We start from the raw sequence: 20103 nt of genomic DNA on the forward strand, positions 1-20103 counted from the left end.
CAGTGAGAAGCCTGTGCACCACAATGAAGAGTAGCCCCCGCTCGCCGCAACTAGAGAAAGCCCATGCACAGCAACAAAGACCCAACACAGCCAAAAATACATACATACATACATACATAAATAAAATGCAATTGGTTTGGTGCTGACAGTGTTCCAGTTCTTTATATGGGTAGTGGTTGCACAGATATTCTTACTTTCAAAAAGTAATCTATAGTCTTCAAAAAAATTAATAAGAAAATATGATTAAATATTCTGATAATACTAAAGTTTTAATGCATAGAATGTGAAATTCATGAGTATTTATTGTAAACCCTTTAACACATAGTACTTGACACACAAAATGAAGAGGTACTCAATAAACATTGGTTGAATTAGTGAAGGTAAACTATTGGCTACTAGACTCTCACACTTTAAATGATGACATCTTACTTAAAACTGTAGTATAGAACCACACACAGAAAGGTTATTTTTAAATTTATATAAGAATAATACTCTTTATTTTCAAAGAAAAAAGAGTCATTCAGGTCCCTTACATTCAAAAGAAAAAAGAAAAAGGAATGGGAAGACTAGAAGGGGGAGCTCTCATGCCCCACCACTCGATGTCAACTGCATTATCGACAAGAAGAGAGGTACCTTGCATCTCCAACAGGAAGAAGGTTATTACTTTACTGCCAGCAGAAGGAAGGCAGAATTTCTCCTTGTCTGGCAACAGTCCAGCCAGTGAGAAACTGCACAGCTCAGCCAATGGGAAGTCTCTATACTTCAAACTCCCAGTTTCCTCCAATGGACTTTTCATTTATAACAGCCCATCACAACTTCCTTTTCTCCTCTATAAAAGAATGTTCCTCTCCTTTATTCTCTGGACTTGCCTGTGGCTTGACATAAATTACATGTCCAGAATTGCAGTTCTTTGCTGTTCCCTGATAAACCCATTTGGCCAGTAAAATAACTAGCTATTTTATTGTTTTAGATCAACAAAAGTATCAATAATGGTTGAATGTATTTGCTCAAGAATGTGAACTCCCATATTAAAAATGAGCTATTGATTTAATATGTAAGGAGGAACTCTCTGCAAAGGAAGGATACAAATGATGTGATAACATGGAAAAGCTTATCATTAACGAACCTCTGAAAGAGAGCACACACATGTAAACCAGAACATAAGGAAGAGATGGGACAGGATTTATTAAAATGTTTGCAGTGACCTTGGGTCAGAGGAAGATTTGTCTTCCCTATTTTTTATGTTTGTGACATTTGTAATGAAAAATAATTCCAACGTCTACAGATTTGGGCCTTCATGAAAATGCACATCCCCTCTTTCTGACATCCTGGACAGTCTTTTCTCAAGGACACCGGGCAGTGCAGGATGAGGCAGGAGGGGCCTGACCTCTCAGGTGATGCTCACTTGACCTCATATTGGCCTGCAGCCCGTCTGCCTACCTGCTCGGGCCTCCCCTTCCCCTTCCTGTTCTCTGCCCCCCAGAAAGCTCAGCAACAAAAGCCTAAGAGATGCACCAGGGAGGGAGGAGCTGGGAGCAGGGGAAGCTGACATCCTGGTTTCTGGTTTGATCCACGTGGTAATTGTCGATTGACACAGAAAGTCAAACTGGAAAGCACGTCAGGGGCCCCGTAAAGCACACACCCACACAGGCACTGAAGGAGAAGGAAAGGTTCTGGGCCTGTTCACATTCCCTCCTCAGTGGAGGGCAGAGGGGAAGGCAGGCTCCACATCAGGGCTCTGCTCCTTGGGCTGTGCCCAGACTCTTACACCTGAGCTCTTAGGGAGCATCCCAGGTATCACATGGCCAGGCCGCTTGTAAAGGTTTTGGTTATGCTTTGAGAAACCATTTTTCACAGTTTATCCAGGGCTGCAGAAAATTCCATGCGAACAGAAGGCCTTTGCTTCACTTGAGAATCTGAAAATCTGAACCCACAGTCGTGGCCGAGAACATCTGCTTTCTTTTTTCATACTCCTGATTTTGTTTCTTAATTTCTGTATGTTCTTACCAGATCATTTCTCCCTTATGAGTTGCCTCTGAAATGTCTCTCAAACTCCTGCTTTTCTGTTGTCTGTTCATTACATTGTGCTACCTATATTTCAACCATCCCATAATCTCTCTTGAAGAAAAAATGGCGAACTAAAGATTAAGCAAAAGAAACGGTTCTCACGCTTGTGTGCAACGTCTATGCCTTTGTATCAAAGGGCTTTTCTTAGGTCCTTAGAGACTTTCGCTCACAATATGCATAGACTCTGTACACTCAAGATCTTGGGTTCAGCATTTACCTGGACCTAAAGGTCTCAGTTCGTGAGTCTGAAAAGGTTACAGGCTGGCATGTTGTCAAGGTCAGATGCTAAGATAGCAGACTGGGTGGAGAAAGGGAAAGTAGGAGCTCCACAGGACAGGTTTCAGAACAAGTGGCCTAACTGTCTGGAACATTCAGTGGGGGGCCGAGGGCTCTGCAAGGTCAGGGCTGCCCCTGTGGACAGGACCACACGCTGCCTTATCACACGACGTGCTGGACTGAACTCCGCGTGGCGACCTGAGTCCTCCCAAGAAGGGCACGCTCCATCCATGAGGCTGGGGAATCAGAAAGCATTTCACAGGACCATTTCTCTCCCTCTCCTTTAAATGCTGCATAAGAGAGTAAACTCATCTGTTATGCTGGAAACTGCAGCTTCCAGGACGTACTTCCTGTACCCTTTGCCCCACTCCTCCTCTTGAGCTGCCCCAAAGTCCTGCCCACTGGCCGTTGTCCCATCCTGGTAGGAAAACGGCTGGCCATGCTTTGTCCAGTCACTGTGGCAGCTACCAGCTTGCACACCCCGTGGGCACACAGAGACACACAGAGACATGCTGCATGCCCCTCTCCAAGTGTGTGTGTCCACCACACATGCCTGAACACACCAGTGTGCCAAAACACACAGGACCTTGAAGACAGCAGCACAATCCAAAATAGGGAGGAACGTGTTCATGTCCCCTGCCTGGGGCCACGTGGCTAGTATCATTGTGTAATTTCCTCTTGCTTTAAGAGTTTAGTAACCTAAACAGTCCAATATCTTAAGCAAAGCTATAACACTAATGGAAAAGAATAGAATCTGACATTTACTTGGCCAGACTAAGTGTTAGAGCTTTACAGGTATTCTCTCCTCTAATCCTTAAAGGAACCCTATACGGGTGATTACATTATTATCCTCACTTTATAGATGGGCTTGCTAAGGCGTAAAAGGCTTAAGGAGCTCACGAGTTTTAAAGAGGCTGGGCCAGGACTCGATCCCTGACAGTCTGGCCAAAACCCCACGTTGCACGTTCTAGCCTTGGCATGACAGGTCACCTGCTGGCCTGGCCTTTCTATCTAACGTGACATGCACGTGTAGAAATTTTAAGCTTTTGTTTGATTCCTGTTTGAGAAGGAAAGAGATTCATAATATATTCTGTTTCAGAACTCTTCATATACTGGAAGACAATTAACTCTATTTCACTGGGAGCTGAGTAGAAGGCAAGAAGCAAGGGAATTTGAATTCTAGGGAATTTCAATTCACTTTCAGATATGCTCCCTTCTTTACATCCAGGAGCAGAAGGATGAGAAGCCTGAGGGGCAGCCCTGGGGAAGCCACCATGGAGGGGTGACAGCGGGCTGACCCTGCATCGCCATTTCCATCTGTGGCCTTCGCATATGTATAAATGGAAAAGCGGTTGATATCTTGCATTTGTTCATTCAACAAGTATATACTTGATGCCTGGGATGTGCTGGATCCTGAGCACATAGCAGCTAATAACAAACAGCAAACGTCACCAACCAACCAGCACCCTAGACCATCCCATCACGGTCACAGAATCTAAACCACAGAGAGAATGCAGGGACATGTACACACGTCACCCATGAAGACAAATATCCGGACAGGAAAGTGGAGGGTGGTGTGCTTTGGGGTGGTGCGGACCACGGCTTGCTGCCTGAGGGCCTCCTGGAGCTGACCATTGGTGAGCAGAGCACAGCAAAGGCACACCAGAGGTGCAGGGAACACTGACCCTACAAAAAGCACGCCCACAGACCCAAGAAAAGTTTAAAACATTGAGAAAGCTTATAAAATTGAAACCAGTGTAGAAAAAAATCAAAACCAAAGAAAGGGGGAAAAACAATCCAGTCATTGCTCAACACAATAGCATGTAGGAATGATGAGACGTGAGGCTGCGTAATACAAATTCTTTCCTCTGCAGGACACTTTTTCACTTCCATGCAGCGTGCCCAGATCCTGGGCTTTCTGCAGAGACTGACCTGGGAGCCTATAGAAAACAATATCCTTTCAGTCATACTATAGCCATTTACCTCCATTTCTGCATTTTTAAAAGGAGAATTGCATCCGATGTCCCTGCGCATTTTCACCGAGATTAAGTCAAATCGAGAATGAAGAAATAAAGCCAAGGCAGGTTGTTGGTCGGCATCCTTCCTAGCCACAGGCTGGGAGCCTGGAGGCCGGGCTTCTCAGGCTGCAGGCATTCCCTCTCCACATGGACAGGAATAGGTGAATGGATGAAACATTCCATGCCAGGTGCCGACGGGATGGACCAGTGATGCCCAAATTCTGGACTACTAAAGTCGAAATGGTCAGGCTCAACTGCTATTCTCTTAATTGAAGGGGTCCTTAGAGACATTCAGACATCAGAGAGGAGATGGCACACACCGGCACCCACCATCCCAGGGTGAAGACCCTCAGGCATCAGTGCAGGCCCTGACTAGGTTGGGAGTTAGTTGCCTATGGATACGAGGATGCCGGAAAACACTCCTGGCTCTGCATCTCAGATCAAGTCACAGCATTTTCCAAAAGACAAGATTTTCACAGGGATTTAGCCTGGGGATACTAGACACTCCACTTTATTCCACATTGAAATGGTCACGAATCTAAACGTTCAGCAACGCACCAAGAGATGATGAATTTTGGAGGTCAAATCTGTTTGTAGGTGGTAGGGATGCTCGAGGTTTTAATTTAACATTACTTTCCCCATATAAACAATAGTAAACTCTAAAGGCAAATTTAAATGTTTCTTCCTTTGTTTTCAAACATCTGAATATTCTGGGAAAATAAAAAATATAGACAGCCATATGCCCAGTGGTATTTAGGGTTTCTGGGCTCTATTTTTACACTAGGTTTTAGATAATTATGTTTTCAGACGAGTTTCATGTGGGTTGGGGGTCTCCTCAGCCACCTGGCTGAGTGTTTACGGAGACACAAGTATCGTTTCTCTGACTGGGGGCACATCTGTAAAGCAATTTCTCAACTGTGCTTCCAATCTCTCAACTATCTGTCAGAAAGAAAAATCTCATAGTCCACAGGAATGTTAGAATCAAGCTGGCCAATATTCTAAAATGATCCATGTTAATAGATAAGAGAGAACAAGAGTATAAAATTTGAAAAATACATTAAAAAAGAGAGAATAATCCTTTAACTGGGGAAAGCCCAAAGCTGAACCCTAGCCATGGAAGGTGGTGAGTTTAACGAGTAATGTGATGAAGCTCTACCTTTATCTTTTTACAGAAACCAGCTCTTGCCAGATCTTTGGAAATCATTTTAAAATCTTCACATTTTGCCAAAATATCTGGACGAGGAGTATTCAGTCTAAAAGACTGTGATTATATCAAAGAATATCTAAGTTTTCAGTAATTCTAACAGTAGAATGAGTTCCAGCTGTTGACAAAATCCTTATCATTTTTTAATAAAGGAAAAGAAACCCATCATTTAAGCAAAACTACACAGAAAACTGGAAAATATTCCATAAACGAAGCATGTGTTTCCACGAGACGCATGCATCATCTCTGTGGTAAGCGCTAGATATAGTACAGACATGAATGCCTGCACATTGAAGGACCTTGACAGTGGAAGAAGGAAGATAACTCCAGGAAAGCAGAGAGGGTGAACTCCTGGGAGCTGCTGCTAGAATCTAAACGATGTCCAGGTGCGCTTAAGTGACAGCATTCCTGGCATGATGGCGCCCTAACGGGCACCAGAGCTTGGAGGGTGGTGATGATGGCCATTTACGGATGGCCCGTGACATCCTTGTGTCTGTTCTGCTTAACAAGAAGCTGGCCCGATATCTGATTTTCCTGACCACACTGACCTGTGTGAAATGACAGCAGGACATGCCCTTCATTTTGCTGTAGGCAGGTGTTACCCGTCTTTAAGGTTCCAAGTTTGGTTAATGAGGAGGCGGCAGCAGGACTTGAAACCCACATGTGCACCTCCCTCCCCCTGCAGGAGGATGGTGGAAGGGGGAGCCATCTGTGACCACGTGACCACCACAGGAGTCTGAGAGGGGCTGGGCCTGGATGGGTCCCAGTGCCCCCAGTGAGGGTGTGTGTGCAGGACTGTGGGGCTCTGGGGACAGGGAAGGGTTGCTACTTCCCAGGAAGAGTGGACAAGATGGACTTCTTCATATTACCCTGAACCTTTGGGGGCTCTTGAAGAAAGGGATGGGGTGGACAACGCACAGGCCTCCTGAGGAAGTTGGTCCCTCTCCAGGGGATGAACTTGTTTTCCTCTCCTCTGCTTTTCTGAGGGGTAAGAGGGCTAAAGTGGGGATGTGTTTTGTAATTTATCCAGGCCTTGGATAAAGACAGAGAAGTGGTTTCATGAACTTGGCTCAAAGGTGACCCAAGGCAGGGAGGAAAAAGCCAGAGTAATTTCAGTTCATCTCTGAGACCTAGAAGGACAAGCCCAAGCCCTTAGGTAAAGTTTAAAAAAGTAAAATGCACATTTACTCTAACATTCAAAATAGGTAAGGACGTTTTGAATATAAGGACGGGGGACGTCTAATTTGAAGTAATTCCTGTGAAAAAGATGTGATTTTTAGCCAGTGAGACGAGTAATATGAATGACTGATGTTCAAAAGCCATCTCAGCTCTCCACCTCTGACTACGACAGATACTCAAAATGCAGCTAAGCCGGCACTCTCTGTGCCACGTTTCTGGGGTCCTCTCTGAGTTCTCATGAATGCCTACATACGACAGTGTATAATCTCGCATGTTACGTATGGGTGTGCGGTAACTCCTCCCTCCAGATTGCATGTTTTGAAGGACAGGGCTGGTCTGTATGATTCCTCATTATAGACTCAGAACTCAGTGTGGCGCCTTGCACACTTAAGGAAGAATGTAAGTACTCAACGCCTTGGGTGAGCTGTACAGAGGTACCATGTTTCAATTAGCCTTAATGCTAATAAGTCACTAAAGACTTTTCCTATAAAGTAACAATTACATTGGTGTTTCATCATCCACTTCAGAAACAGAGAGAATTAGCAAAGGTCTCTACATTTTCCCCATGTGGCTTAAAGAAGTTTGAGGTTCAGATTGACACCCACAAATGTTTGCTGACTGAACAGTGAATGGATGAATGAATGGTTTCATATCAACAAAACGAGGGCAAGGTTGCTAATACTTAATTTTATTCCATTTTATTTTTATTTTTTATTCCATTTTCTAAACCTAACCACTAAGCTAATTAAAGTTTAAGCCCTAAAAATATCTGTAGATGGTGAAAAGAACATTACTGGGAAAGTAAGAAAGAGCCTGATTTACAAGTCAGTTCTAAGATTTGTCTGAGGAACTCTAATTGTGAAACAGATGAATAGTTCCATCTGAAAGATGATAATCCCCAGACATTGCATGATGCATATCAGATAAATTAAACATAACTATAAGCCACGTCTGAACAAGCCTTTTCATGAGTAAGTAAATCAGAGGTTTGAAATTTGTTACTATTTGAAATGCATTGAACCGATTAAATCACAGAAGTAGATTTTTAAAAATTGCAGCATATGTAACTTTGAGAAATTTCTGATGCCTTTACACTGTCAACAAGAGTCTGGTGAAGTCATCACCATGTCTAAACGCCCTTATCTTAGAGAAGGACATAATCGGCTAAGCTGGTTCCTATCCCCCCAAATACTCTTGGTTTAGCGTCTCATTGTATGAGTCCTTGCACATCACCAATGCCCCAGTGAGAGTCCGGTCGAGGCACGACTAAGCAGGATAACTGAAATAAAATCCCATGGTTATGTCATAAAAGTGAGTGGAAAGGGAAAAAAAAAAAGAGCAGAGGAAGCTGTCAGAAAAGAAGATGAGAGGCACTGTCAGGAAATCTTATTTTCTATAGAGAGACAGGCCCATTAGAACAGATAAGGAAATGGGATTATCCTTCCTTTACTGATGCCAGGTAATGTTTCTGGAATGAAACAAGAGGTGGGGGATTTCCCAGGTATCTTCTCCCAGTTCATTAATTCCCTAACTGGTTCCTTTAAAGAACCCCTTGTAGACATTAAGGTCACAAGAAGATAGCTAAGTAAAAGATGCTTCAAAGTTTCCAAATCCAGGTTATTGGGAGGTCTATGCAAGTGGAAATCTTCCAAATATAAAACATGCAGATAAAATGAAGCCAAGACCTGAACCCGATTTGGCTGCCTCTAGCCTCCATGGACTCTTTCGACTTTTAAGCCCTGTTGAGGGTTTCCACAAAGCCATGTAAGTGACAAGACATAGCAGGTGCTCAGTTAACTACAGTGATGTGTTTCTAATTTTCCTCCTGTTTGTACAGAAAGTAAGATAATCCCTGAGGACACAAGAGAGGAAAGAGAGAGAGAAGGGAGGGTGAGGTTGTGCTTTTGTCCTTTTAGGAAAATATGGGAGGGTCCACTTCAATTCAAGCCCATGGGATTTCACAAGTGCTCACAGGTGGCCTGGGAGGGGATTCTTTGATTAGGTGCTGAGTCCTGGGAGCGGTATGGCATGGGCATTACCACCGGAGGACTGAATGGAAGAGCCGCAGCCTACACAAGGTGATGAAGGATGGGTATCCCACAGTCCTTCTTGCTGTTGAATTGAGAAACCTTGATTTTCCATGAATTTTCCATCAAAATTAAAAACAAACACCCATTCGCTGACTCTATAATACACTTCTTTAGGCAAATGATTAGGGAATGGGTTTGGGGTTGATTTCCTCTAGAAACCTCAATGTAAAAATTAGTCCTTAGATGAAATTAGGAGATTTGCTAGTATGCTGACCATCCACTCGGTGTTTTTCAGGCTACTGAGATGGGTAATTTGGTCGGTGCTGAGGAAACTGAGCATCCCTCTGCATGCCTGACTTTCAAAGGGAAGATGTGAGGGAAACTGTCCTAATGAAATACTCTCATGGGCCAGACATCTTTACAGATGCTTCCACGTGGTTCATTACACTCCTTTCACCACATGAACATCGTCATGTCCTTACACAAATAGAAGGCTTTCTGATTTAATTATTATTTTAATCAAACACTGTTAGATAATCCTAAATAGGGGCAGATAAAATCAAGCATACCCGATATGGGCAAGAGAGTCGCAGGGGATGGTTATAAGAAAGAGGGAAGGGAAACAAGTAGGTTGACTTTCCCAGGTCACACACAGAGATGCCCAGAGTATGGCTCTGTTCTACTTTTTTTCTGAATGGAGTAAAACAGCAGCTCCTGTGGGTTCATCACCAGTGTAGGACATCCCATTTTTCTCTAGTTGCCTTTAGAGCCATTTGCTGCTAGCCTGCTGTACAGAAGGGGATTCTATTTCACCTTAGAAAGTTCTTAATGTCAGAATTTAAATATGACTTAAATATTTTATTCTTAGTTTATAATGAGAAGAATTAATATATATTAAGTATCTAGTGTTAACGTTTCGGACTTATTTTTTGGTTAATCATTCAGTTTTCCTTTATTTTCTTCATCTCATTTATTTAGAGCAACTATAAAGAAGGCATGAGTTTACTTTTATTTTTTCCTTATTCATTATATTCTAAATTTGTACTATTCTCATTTGTGTACCATTATACTTAAATATATAGTACTGTCTGGATTAATTACTTAATTATTAAAAACTGGAATGCACAAAGCTGAAATCCATTTGTCCGAATGGAAACTTGTCTGTTTTTTAAAAATCAGAGAGAACTTAATATTTTGTTTCTAAGTTTGCATGTATTTATTCTCCACCCTTTACCAGTCAGTGCATACTGGCTCTAAGCTAAAAATGTCCCTCTAGTGAACTAGCTTTATCAATTAATCATGGGCTTAAAATTCTTATGGTATTAAGATGATAAACCCATCTATCATCATGTGAAATTCTTCTTTTGACATGTTGTTTCTTGTCATTTTCACAGCAACTTTCATAAAATTCTTACACTTTCTGAGTGAATTTAAGTATATGACTTTACAGCAAAATTTTTTCCAGTAAATTTTTTGAACAAGACCATTTGATAAAAACCTCACTCTGTATCACTATAGTTTCCATGCAAGTTTCTATTTCTCACCATAAACATGAAATGTATAATAATTTGAGTGAATTCCATTTTAGTAGTCTCAAATAAGATTACCCTTTCAAAAATCTTAAATTAGATGAAAAGCAGAAACCAATTCACTAAACCTTAAGGCCACACGCTGACATAGATGAATTAGAGAAAACAGCTCAAGTCTTCAAGTAACACTCAGCAGCACTGCCCTCTACTCTGCCTCTAGAAAGGTTAGTACCTCCCTCAGGCAGAAGCCCTGGTCTCCTAATCAGGACATGATGAGGACGAGGGCAGCGTGATGAGGACCAGGGCAGTGTGATGAGGACCAGGGCAGAGTGATGAGGACCAGGGCAGAGTGATGAGGATGAGGGCAGTGTGATGAGGACCAGGGCAGGGTGATGAGGACCAGGGCAGGGTGATGAGGACCAGGGCAGGGTGATGAGGACCAGGACAGTGTGATGAGGACCAGGGCAGAGTGATGAGGACCAGGGCAGAGTGATGAGGACCAGGGCAGAGTGATGAGGATGAGGGCAGTGTGATGAGGACCAGGGCAGGGTGATGAGGACCAGGGCAGAGTGATGAGGACCAGGGCAGGGTGATGAGGACCAGGGCAGTGTGATGAGGACCCGGGCAGTGTGATGAGGACCTGGGCAGAGTGATGAGGACCTGGGCAGAGTGATGAGCACCAGGGCAGAGTGATGAGGACCAGGGCAGTATGATGAGGAACAGGGCAGTGTGCCCCATGGTCCTAAGGCACCAAGAACCTCTGTGCCTATCACCAGGACAGCCGTGGGAAATGACCTACCCCCTCCACATGAGACGGAGCACTCGGAGCGGATGGTGGCCCACGTGTAGCTGGGCTGGGTGCCGAGCTTCTTCTCACCCCCCAACCGTGGCACAGAGTATTCCCAGGCAACGCCCGGGTTCCTTCCCTGAAACAGAAGCTATAAAAAAAGAAAGGGAAAAAGATAATGAGTTAAATTAGAACCAATAAATAGAAGCTAATTTGTTTTAAACTACTTGAAACACCAGACATATCCATCAGAAGATGATTACAGTAATAAACACTGTCCATCCTCCAAATTTTACATTAACTTTCTAAACAGGAATTAAACTAGACACAAGCACATCTATAAAATATATAGACATTTGACTCTTTTGCCTTACATTTAGTGTTTCTTCCACAGCCTTTACCACCTAACAAGAGCATTTGGTTCTTTCCCTCCGTGTTACCGTGGGAGCCCCACCAATGCTCTCCATCTGAGCAAATCAGAAAATGATACCTAAAAAGCACCTTCACAATTCCTAGTGAGCTCCAAACCACCGAGAACAGATGAACGGATCTCATCCATGCAGGATGAAGGCTAACTCTGAGTACTTCCTCCTGTGATGGGATGCAGAGGACTTTTGCCTACTGGCATGTACTGTATGGCTCCAGGAGAAAAACATCTTACTAGTAAAGATCTCTCAGCTTGGGCACACCTGTGAGCAATGCTCAGCACATGGAATTGCATTTGGACTCTTCATCTCCTAGCTGGAAACTCGACCACATGGACCACTTACTTTTTCCTTTATAAAGGTATCGATCCCTTGACCTGGGTGAGAGGCTTTTCTGGAAACCTCACCATTAGCCTGTTAATAGAAATCCCATCTCTGAAGTTTGGAGTCTCACTGGTCCCTGATGGGAGGTTCCAGTGGATGAAGTCACTGAAGCTTCCCTAAACTCCCTGGCCCCACAGTTCCCTCCCTGACAACATAGCTCGAGTCTAGTTGGAGAAGATGCTTCAGGACAGGTATGAGCCCTGGACAGGTGGCCTCAATGTATGACCATTGAGCCACTCTGCCGCCTGACATCCTGAGCCTCTTGCATAGGAAACAGGTGCCCAACAAGCCTCAACTACCTTCAACCCTGACCGATCTCTCTTTCCTCATGGGTATTAAAGCTAAAAGCCTGAGATGGGGGGAGAGAAATAACCAAGGCAGAAATTCACAGTGAACATGTTTATAAAGGGGCGGAGGAGGCAGCTCCGGGTCAGGAGGGGCGATGGCAGTAGGACGTGTGGAGATGGGGTGTCTCCCAGGAAGATGCAAGGACACCGGGATGGGGCTGCCAGGCCTGGAGAGCAGGTGGAGGGCCTGTGGATGGTTCACACCTGCACCCATAGGTGTGGGCTGAGGGGGCAACTTTTGAACCAGTCTTTTCTTTAAGTGTGCACAGAAATACAAAACAAAGTAGGGAATTAGCGTGTCCACTGCCTGTTGCCACCACCTGCCCGGTCCCATGAGGACAAATTACATTGTTAGAAGATGCCCGTTTGTATGTCGTGAGCCTCTGCCATCTGGGATAGAGCACAGAGGGGCTTGTGTAGGGGGTGAGTGTGCAGTCCCCTGCCAGGCACTGGGCCCAGGTGGTGGGTTCTCATCTCACTCCCATTTCCACAAAACTCGGCAGAATGCTGGTCCCACCCAAACAGGCACACACAGAGCCACCCACAGTGGCTGCTTCTCAGAGCCACAGAGCTTACAGGAGAGAAGCAGATTTTTGTCAAAATCGACTGATCAAGATGCAAAAATGGGGACTGCATGATATGCGTAATTACAAATCTCATCCCACACCTAGAAATGAAAGGCGATCAAAACAAGTCCACTGGCCCATTTAGTCTACGTATTGATTAGTTTTGTTTCTGAGACACTATCTAATTGAAAACAATTTTGTGTGGATGTAATATTTTTCCAGTAGCCTTGAACCTACAAAAACACCCTAAGACCTCAAATCCAAGCCCTGAGACCAAGAGGCTGGAACCTACCTCCACGATCAATGTTTCGTTGGTTGGCCCAGGGGAGGTTAAGCTCTCGGGCTCCCTGTAGGACCGTCTGTAGTCGAAGGCAGTTCCTGAAAACTTGTACCGGCCGGGCCAGTCCACTGTCCAGTGTCCATTCAGGTAGTATTTTTTGAGCGCATTTCGCACAGAAATGTAGGAGGTAGATACGTTCATTTCATAGATGCGAATACTCCGGGCTCCAGAAGGAATGATGACCATCTGGTAATACTCTAGAGCAAAGGAGACGGGAAGGGGGAGGATGGGATGTTTCACTCGGTACTGCCAAGGCAAATCCCTAAGCACCTGCTGTTCTCCATAACCAAACCCCGAGAATCAGAATTTGGAAACTGTTTTGGCAATCCAGTTGCATGGGTCCTATAAATGAGTTTTTTTTATTTTTTTAATTGGAGCAGAGCTATTGTAATATTCACTGTGTCTAAAAACCACTTGAATTCAAATACCCTAGCAACCACTTCCAATCAAAACAGAAGGTTTGAGAAACAAAGCAGGGAAGGAGTCTGTGTAGGGAGCTCAGGACTGTCTGCACTACACCGCCCATCCTTCCCACCAGGTGGTTCCTTTCGCCCTTGGATCAGCCAGGCAGGCAGCTCCGGTGGGTGGACTCACGGTTGGCACGGTGCTGCTTGGCATAGAGGCCCTTGTGCGTTGTGCAGCTGGAGTTATTTCCCCGGCACACACCGCAGGAGTCTTCCACAGCATCGGATCCCAGCACATTGTCACACCCCACTCTCTGTGGGACCCATGAGGTCACGTGTCATTCATGAAAGACAAGACAAGACAACAGGGGCAAAGTCACAAACCTTTTCCCGTCGAGTTGAAAGTCTCACCAACACGGGAGAGTTAACAAATATTTATTGGATACCCAGTATGTGCACTGCGAGACTGTCAACTACGCTCCCATCCAAAGGAGGAGACCTTCGCATGGCAAACATACCCTGTCCTCTTTGGCGTTTTTACACGACTGTCCTACACTGAGCCCAGAATTAAACCTATCGGGTTGTCATGGTGGAGACGTGGGTAAATTTCAGACCGATATAAAGCACTTAGCACAAATGACAAGCAATGTGGCCTCACGAGTTTCCACTGGAATTCGCCTTGTGCTTTTTTGAATCGCCTTGTGCAGAGGCAAAGAAGGAACACAGGCCACAGGGCGATTATTCCCAGCAGTAAATTATGTAAAAGGTACATTTGGCTACTGTCTAGAATTTTAGCAGCTGTTTATATATTCTGTGATGCTTGCCAATTTTACATTTCCTACAAAGAATATAGGCTAGCTACGTAAAAAATCCATTCAGAAATGATGGATGAACTATAGTCCACAATCCCTTGTTTGAAATCCTAGGGCCAGATGCATTTCAGAACTCAAGAGGTTTTTGGATTGTGGGAAGGTAATTAACACATATATGATGTGAGAGTCCCTGCAGGGCTCCGGACAGCAACGATGTTTCTAAAATGCTCACATCTCTACAGTGAGCGGGATAAACATAACTGAAGATAGTCGTATCAATTCAAGACAGTTTTGCCACCAAATAAATTCAGGTCAGCTTATATTTTACAGTCAAATAAACTTTCCATTTCACACATCTTTGGATTTCAGAATTACAAATAAAGGATTGTGATACTGTATCATTAAGAATACATAAAAACAATGACATATTTAACAAATCAACTGATAATTAGACACAATGGGTGGACAGTTGAGCATTTTAAGGCTGAAAGAGATCCGAACAGAATCATTTAGTCTAATCTTGATGCATTCAAACGATTACACTGAGGGTCTGAGTGGATGATTCAACTTTACTGTGGTCATGGTCTACACCTTAAAGAAAATCAGACCTGGGACCAAGGTCTTTGGACTCCACTGAATACGAATATTGAGTAACTTCTTCACTGAAAAGCCCATTATTTACATGCAATGTATCTGACCATTGCATGTAACACCCTCCCTTTGTTTATAATAAAATTCTTCCTACATCTCACTTCTGTGCCTGGTAGCAAGCTCAGAACGTTGCGTTCACTTAGCCGCCTATCTTTCCCAGCCTGTACCCCGAGTCCCTCTCCAGCAGAAGTGAGGTTGCCGATTTCCCGAGACCCCTCGACAGCAGTGAAGCGGCCCCTGTCTCTGTGCTGTCCCTGCCTTCATTTACTCTGGCGCCACTGCCTGGCTACTGCCGTCTGATTGGGCGACTCTACGCGTCCCCAGTCCCAGTGCCTTCCACAGGGACATGTGGATAAAAACCCCGAGTCCTCGTCCCCGCAGCAAATGGCCCTTTGCAAGCTTCTCCCCTTCACTCACCTCCTCAGCATCCCCCAGCTCCTGCCTGCCTCTGGGTACTCTGACCCCTGAACTGGTTCCTACCATCCCATGATTTCCTGTATCTCTGTGTTCCCCTCCCTGTTTCCCCAACACCCCTCTTCCCTTTCCCTTCCCTGAGGAACCCTACAAATCTCTTAGGTCCACAACTAAGAGAGAATCAGCTCCACCCTTCCCCCGGCCATGCTCTCTGCACACGCCTCCATTGCCACAAGCCACTGCCTGTCTCCATAGATGTTCATCTGGCTTTCTCTCCCTCTGGGCTGTGATTTGGAGGGAAAGGGTGTGTTTTAAATGTCTGGTCTCTCTAGCCCCTTACAGGATGCCTGGCATAAAGCAGACTGTTGGGAGATGTTTGTTGAATGAATGAATGATCATTATTACCTCACATATCCCATCTATACAAACATTACGGCTATCCTCCGAGCATGGAGTCCCATCTTTGACTTTATTTGACAAAGAAAAGAAGAAATCAAATCCTTCTGCGATACAGTAGAGTTTGCATAAGTCCTGATCTTAAAAAGAAATACACACACAAACACAAATAAGAAAGATACTTAAGCTCTGATCATTTTTTTTTTGCTCTAAATTTTAGATAGACTATTTTTTTTTTTTTTGCCCATAAAATAACTCCCACACAATAATACATTGCAAAGACATTTTTATAAATTGCCTCTTTAGGCTTGGTTTTTCCCCTTGAATTTTTTAGAATATTTTTTAAAGCTTCACTATTATTTTTTTTCGACTGTGTCCTTTATCGGTCCTTGCTCCGTAAACAGTGGTTGGCACATAGTAGGCATTCAATAAACATTTGTTGACTTGAACTACATTACTGTTCACTTATTTTACTAGTATAGTTAATTACTCTTTCTAGAAATGCAAAAAGTCACTACTATTTTGTAGCAATACACAAAGTTCTTACAAATAAAGTGTAATAAAATACTCAAAATAATCACAAAATTTCTTAACAGCTAATGCATTTACTAAAATACATAGTATTTTTAAACTGATAAAGAGAATAACTTTTGGATGAAATCTCCAGAGAACATTGTTTTTTAAATAAATATAATGGATTGTCAAAAAACACTGATCCATGGAGAATATAGATCTCATTATCTACTACAGATTGGCAGATCAAGTGCATATACTCTCGGTGATCCATTTCAAGGATTTATGACTTATATGGCTAATACGAACTTTTGTAGAAACTTTTTTTTCCCTTTGTTCTCTTCTTGGTAAAGAAGAGAACAGTTAATAACAAAAAATTATCTGCCTTAGGAGTTTTCACAGGCCCGAGACTCATGTACAAATATTTTCTTTATAGTGCAGGATAAGAAGCCCAACTGAATAATTCTAAGAATCAAATTTAATATGTGTTTCCATGATTCACGAATTTATTTACTGCAGACTAGCAAAGCCAGAAATAGCACACAGATTTTTTGACCCCAATTTCGAAGTTCTTTCTACTATTTTCTCCGGTGCCTTTGTTTCTCACTGGCTTAAGTTTTCTTAACGTTTACTTAATTTTAGGAGTAAAAACCCAACAAAAGATAGCTTTGTTTGAAACTGCTTAAATTTTCCTTCCAGAATTTGCTGAATCCATAAAACTCTCACCATGATAACATTATAGATATTGGGATGGTAAACGTTAAGTGCCGGATGAGATGGCTCAACTTGCGTATTTCTCAAGTGTTTCTTGGATAACACAGTACTCTCATTTTCAGAGAATGAGATGATTAGGTGTTCTTTGAATTTATCTTCAAATTATGCTACTTGAGCTACTGAGTTCAAGTTACTATGATCAGAAGGCCAGTACACATTTCTCTTCAACTGGAGAGTACAGTCTTATATATGGTACAAATAAACTTCCTGGTTTATAAGTTGTAGATCAAGACTTTCCAGATACGTAGTATATTATCTGATTTTCCAAAAGACGTGAATTTGCTTTCATTCTCTGACAATGATGAGTGTTCAATGGGTGACATACTCAACACCATATCACCATCAACTACCAGGATTTGTATTAAAAAAGAATTGATTCATTACCAATAAATCGTCTACTTTGAATGCTTTATCACTTCTTTAAAGATTTCATGGTATTTTGCACATGCTCTCTATCTTGTTTGCTTTTATTCTGAGCCCACAGCTGGTCAAGTTTAGATAAGGTGCCAGTGGCCTTCGGGCAGACAGAATCAAACTAGCAACAGGGAAAGAACCTGTGACGTTGCCCTAACAGCAATATTCGGTCTATCCGGATGCACACTATTGATCACATAGTTCTTTAAAGAGTAGAGAAGTCCACGGCTGCCACCAGAAAGTGGGATTTGAGATTTACCTTCTACGTGGGTGTACGGCTTCCACTTGTAGTACCATCCTCGGAACCGTTTGCTATTGTACTCGGCACACTGCAGGGCACGGAAGTCGACACTGTTATGGGGACATTTCTGACTGTTGCAGAGCTTCAGAGTTCGCGTGGATCCCGCACAAAACTTCCCTCCATTCGATGGTCTGGAATGTATAGTGTCCAGTTAGAAAACTTGCCTTTGAATAGCTACTCACCCCTCCCTTGAAATGAGGCTTATTAGGGAGATGGAGCAGATAATGTTAAAGATTTAACATAGGAAACTGGTGACCATTAAGTAAAGATACTTACTGTCACCAGTTAAAAGAAGTGCATTCCTAAGAAGGCACTGGCATTTTCTTACATATTAATGATATGGGTAGTATTTTCCTTTTCTATTGAGTGTGCAAATAATTGCAGCATTGGTAGAACAGGTTAGAATTTGGGAAATGAGTTTGCACGTATTTGCTCGTCTCCCTGTAGTGGGCAGGGTGAGCATCGTTGTTCTCCGAATTCCATAAAGGAGAGGATGACTACAGGAGGGCAGCTGGGAGAAAGCAGAACTGAGACTGAAATTCAACTACTTTGCTGTCCAGATGGCAACTTCTTTCCCCTACCAGCCTCCTTGTGACAAGGCGAGGACACCGGATGGGGACAGAACAAGCACTTGTCTTCCACTGGTTGGAAGAGACAGCAAACACCCCTCTCACCCCTTAGAATTCACGTGGACACACCAGCACAAGAGCACCCTGTCGATGAAGGGGACCAATCAGGTCTCACGCGTTAAAGACAAGACTGAAATAAATCATTTTACTTAGTCTTAACATAAGTTAAACACATATAGGTGCAAAAGGAGAACTGAAAAACCCCTTCATTCCACTGCATTGGTGACTGCTTTTAACATCCTCATCGTCTACAGAAGACACACTGAGACCACATGTTGTGAAGGGAAATATATTTGATGAAAAACCAAGACTTTGGTTTTCTCACATGAAAAAATTGTTCTTACTGATTCTTATCTATTGATTTGGGTTCTCTATACTTATGATTTATCTCCTTATTTTAGGCAGAACCTTGTATTTCATGTAAGCATGGTTAAAATCCAGTTCTTGAATATCACTGTTGGCTCCGTTACTTTTGCTGTGGTCAGGTAGTTATAAGCACCTTAAATTATACCACAGAGACATCGTTGTACAATAAATGCTTGAGTAAAAGGGCTTTCTGGTTCTTTTACAGTAATATGGGGAGTACAGAATTACTTTCACTGAGCTTATGTCTACATGCTGTTTGGAAAGTTCGTAGCAGAGAGATGGGTGTTGATGAGGAGGGAGGTCCAGTGCTCTCACCTGGGGTTGGTGCAGAGCCGGTCCCTGTGAGACACCCCTCCTCCGCAGGTCCTGGAGCAAGGAGACCAGGGAGACCAGTCTGACCAGTGGCCGTGGGTGGGCTTGGGGCCTTCGTCACCATATTTCACACACTGCCCTCCGCGGCACCACTGAAAATTAAAAACAAAACAAAACAGTGATCTGACTTGTGGGTAGTACATCACTACTGCAATGCTGAGCCGAGGGGAGTTTGGTCACATAGGCAGACATCAGCATCCCTACCCTCAGTAGCACATAATAAAAATACATTTCATGCAGCTTCTTTTCTTCTTTCCAGACCTAGCCTTGTTCTATAAATCCACATAAAGGGAAGGTACAGAGCAAAATCATTTTCAAACTTCTGTCTGAGCTGCTGGAACCTAACACATGTAGTTAAGTTGTGTTGCAGGAACACTCAGTCCAACTGTTCACCTCTCAGGTGTAGGAGCTCTAACCTTTCCTGGAAACAACGTGCTCTTCACCTCTCACTGTCGGAACAGACTGACTGTCAGGCAGAAAAATCCAGCTGGAGGTTCCATGTGGCTCAACACATTGTCATTTCTGGCCGGCGCTCTGTGCTTTTGCTCCAAAGCACCTGGGCCGGGAGCCTGGAGGTTATAAGTGATTCATGTCAGAGGTCACACAGCTTTCTAAGGACACGAAATAACCCACACAGGGCTCCTCCTTTCCCTACGAGGCCGGAGATGATATCAGCTCCCCTTTCTCCAGAGAAGCGTTCACAGATGTTAATTCTGCTAAAATCTACATGGTTTCTTCACTTCCACCACATGCAAAAACTACACAAGATCTAGCGTGCATTCAATGGTGTTGGTTTTCCCACTGATGGACCCATTCACTGGGCACAATTGACATTCTGCAGGCAAAGCGTTGTGCAGGAGTCTATAAAAATAATAGTTTCAGAAGAGCAAATCCAACCTATCAAT

The 20103-nt window shown here is 43.5% G+C and overlaps 1 protein-coding gene across 1 annotated transcript in view; it reads right to left on the minus strand.

The window, feature by feature from the left end:
• The window catches only part of ADAMTS16 (ADAM metallopeptidase with thrombospondin type 1 motif 16), a gene marked incomplete at both ends in the record, with an annotated part of 155183 nt that overhangs the window by 57081 nt on the left and 77999 nt on the right, over nucleotides 1–20103 (minus strand). The window contains 6 exons of the mRNA XM_082835141.1: nucleotides 11103–11241; nucleotides 13105–13349; nucleotides 13747–13870; nucleotides 15839–15969; nucleotides 17790–17962; nucleotides 19142–19290. Of these exons, the coding sequence (XP_082691267.1) occupies nucleotides 11103–11241; nucleotides 13105–13349; nucleotides 13747–13870; nucleotides 15839–15969; nucleotides 17790–17962; nucleotides 19142–19290 (961 nt within the window). The remainder of the gene's footprint in view (nucleotides 1–11102; nucleotides 11242–13104; nucleotides 13350–13746; nucleotides 13871–15838; nucleotides 15970–17789; nucleotides 17963–19141; nucleotides 19291–20103) is intronic.

This window comes from Leucopleurus acutus (genome assembly GCF_964270905.1).
Source record: "Leucopleurus acutus genome assembly, chromosome: 3".
Lineage (NCBI taxonomy): Eukaryota > Metazoa > Chordata > Mammalia > Artiodactyla > Delphinidae > Leucopleurus > Leucopleurus acutus.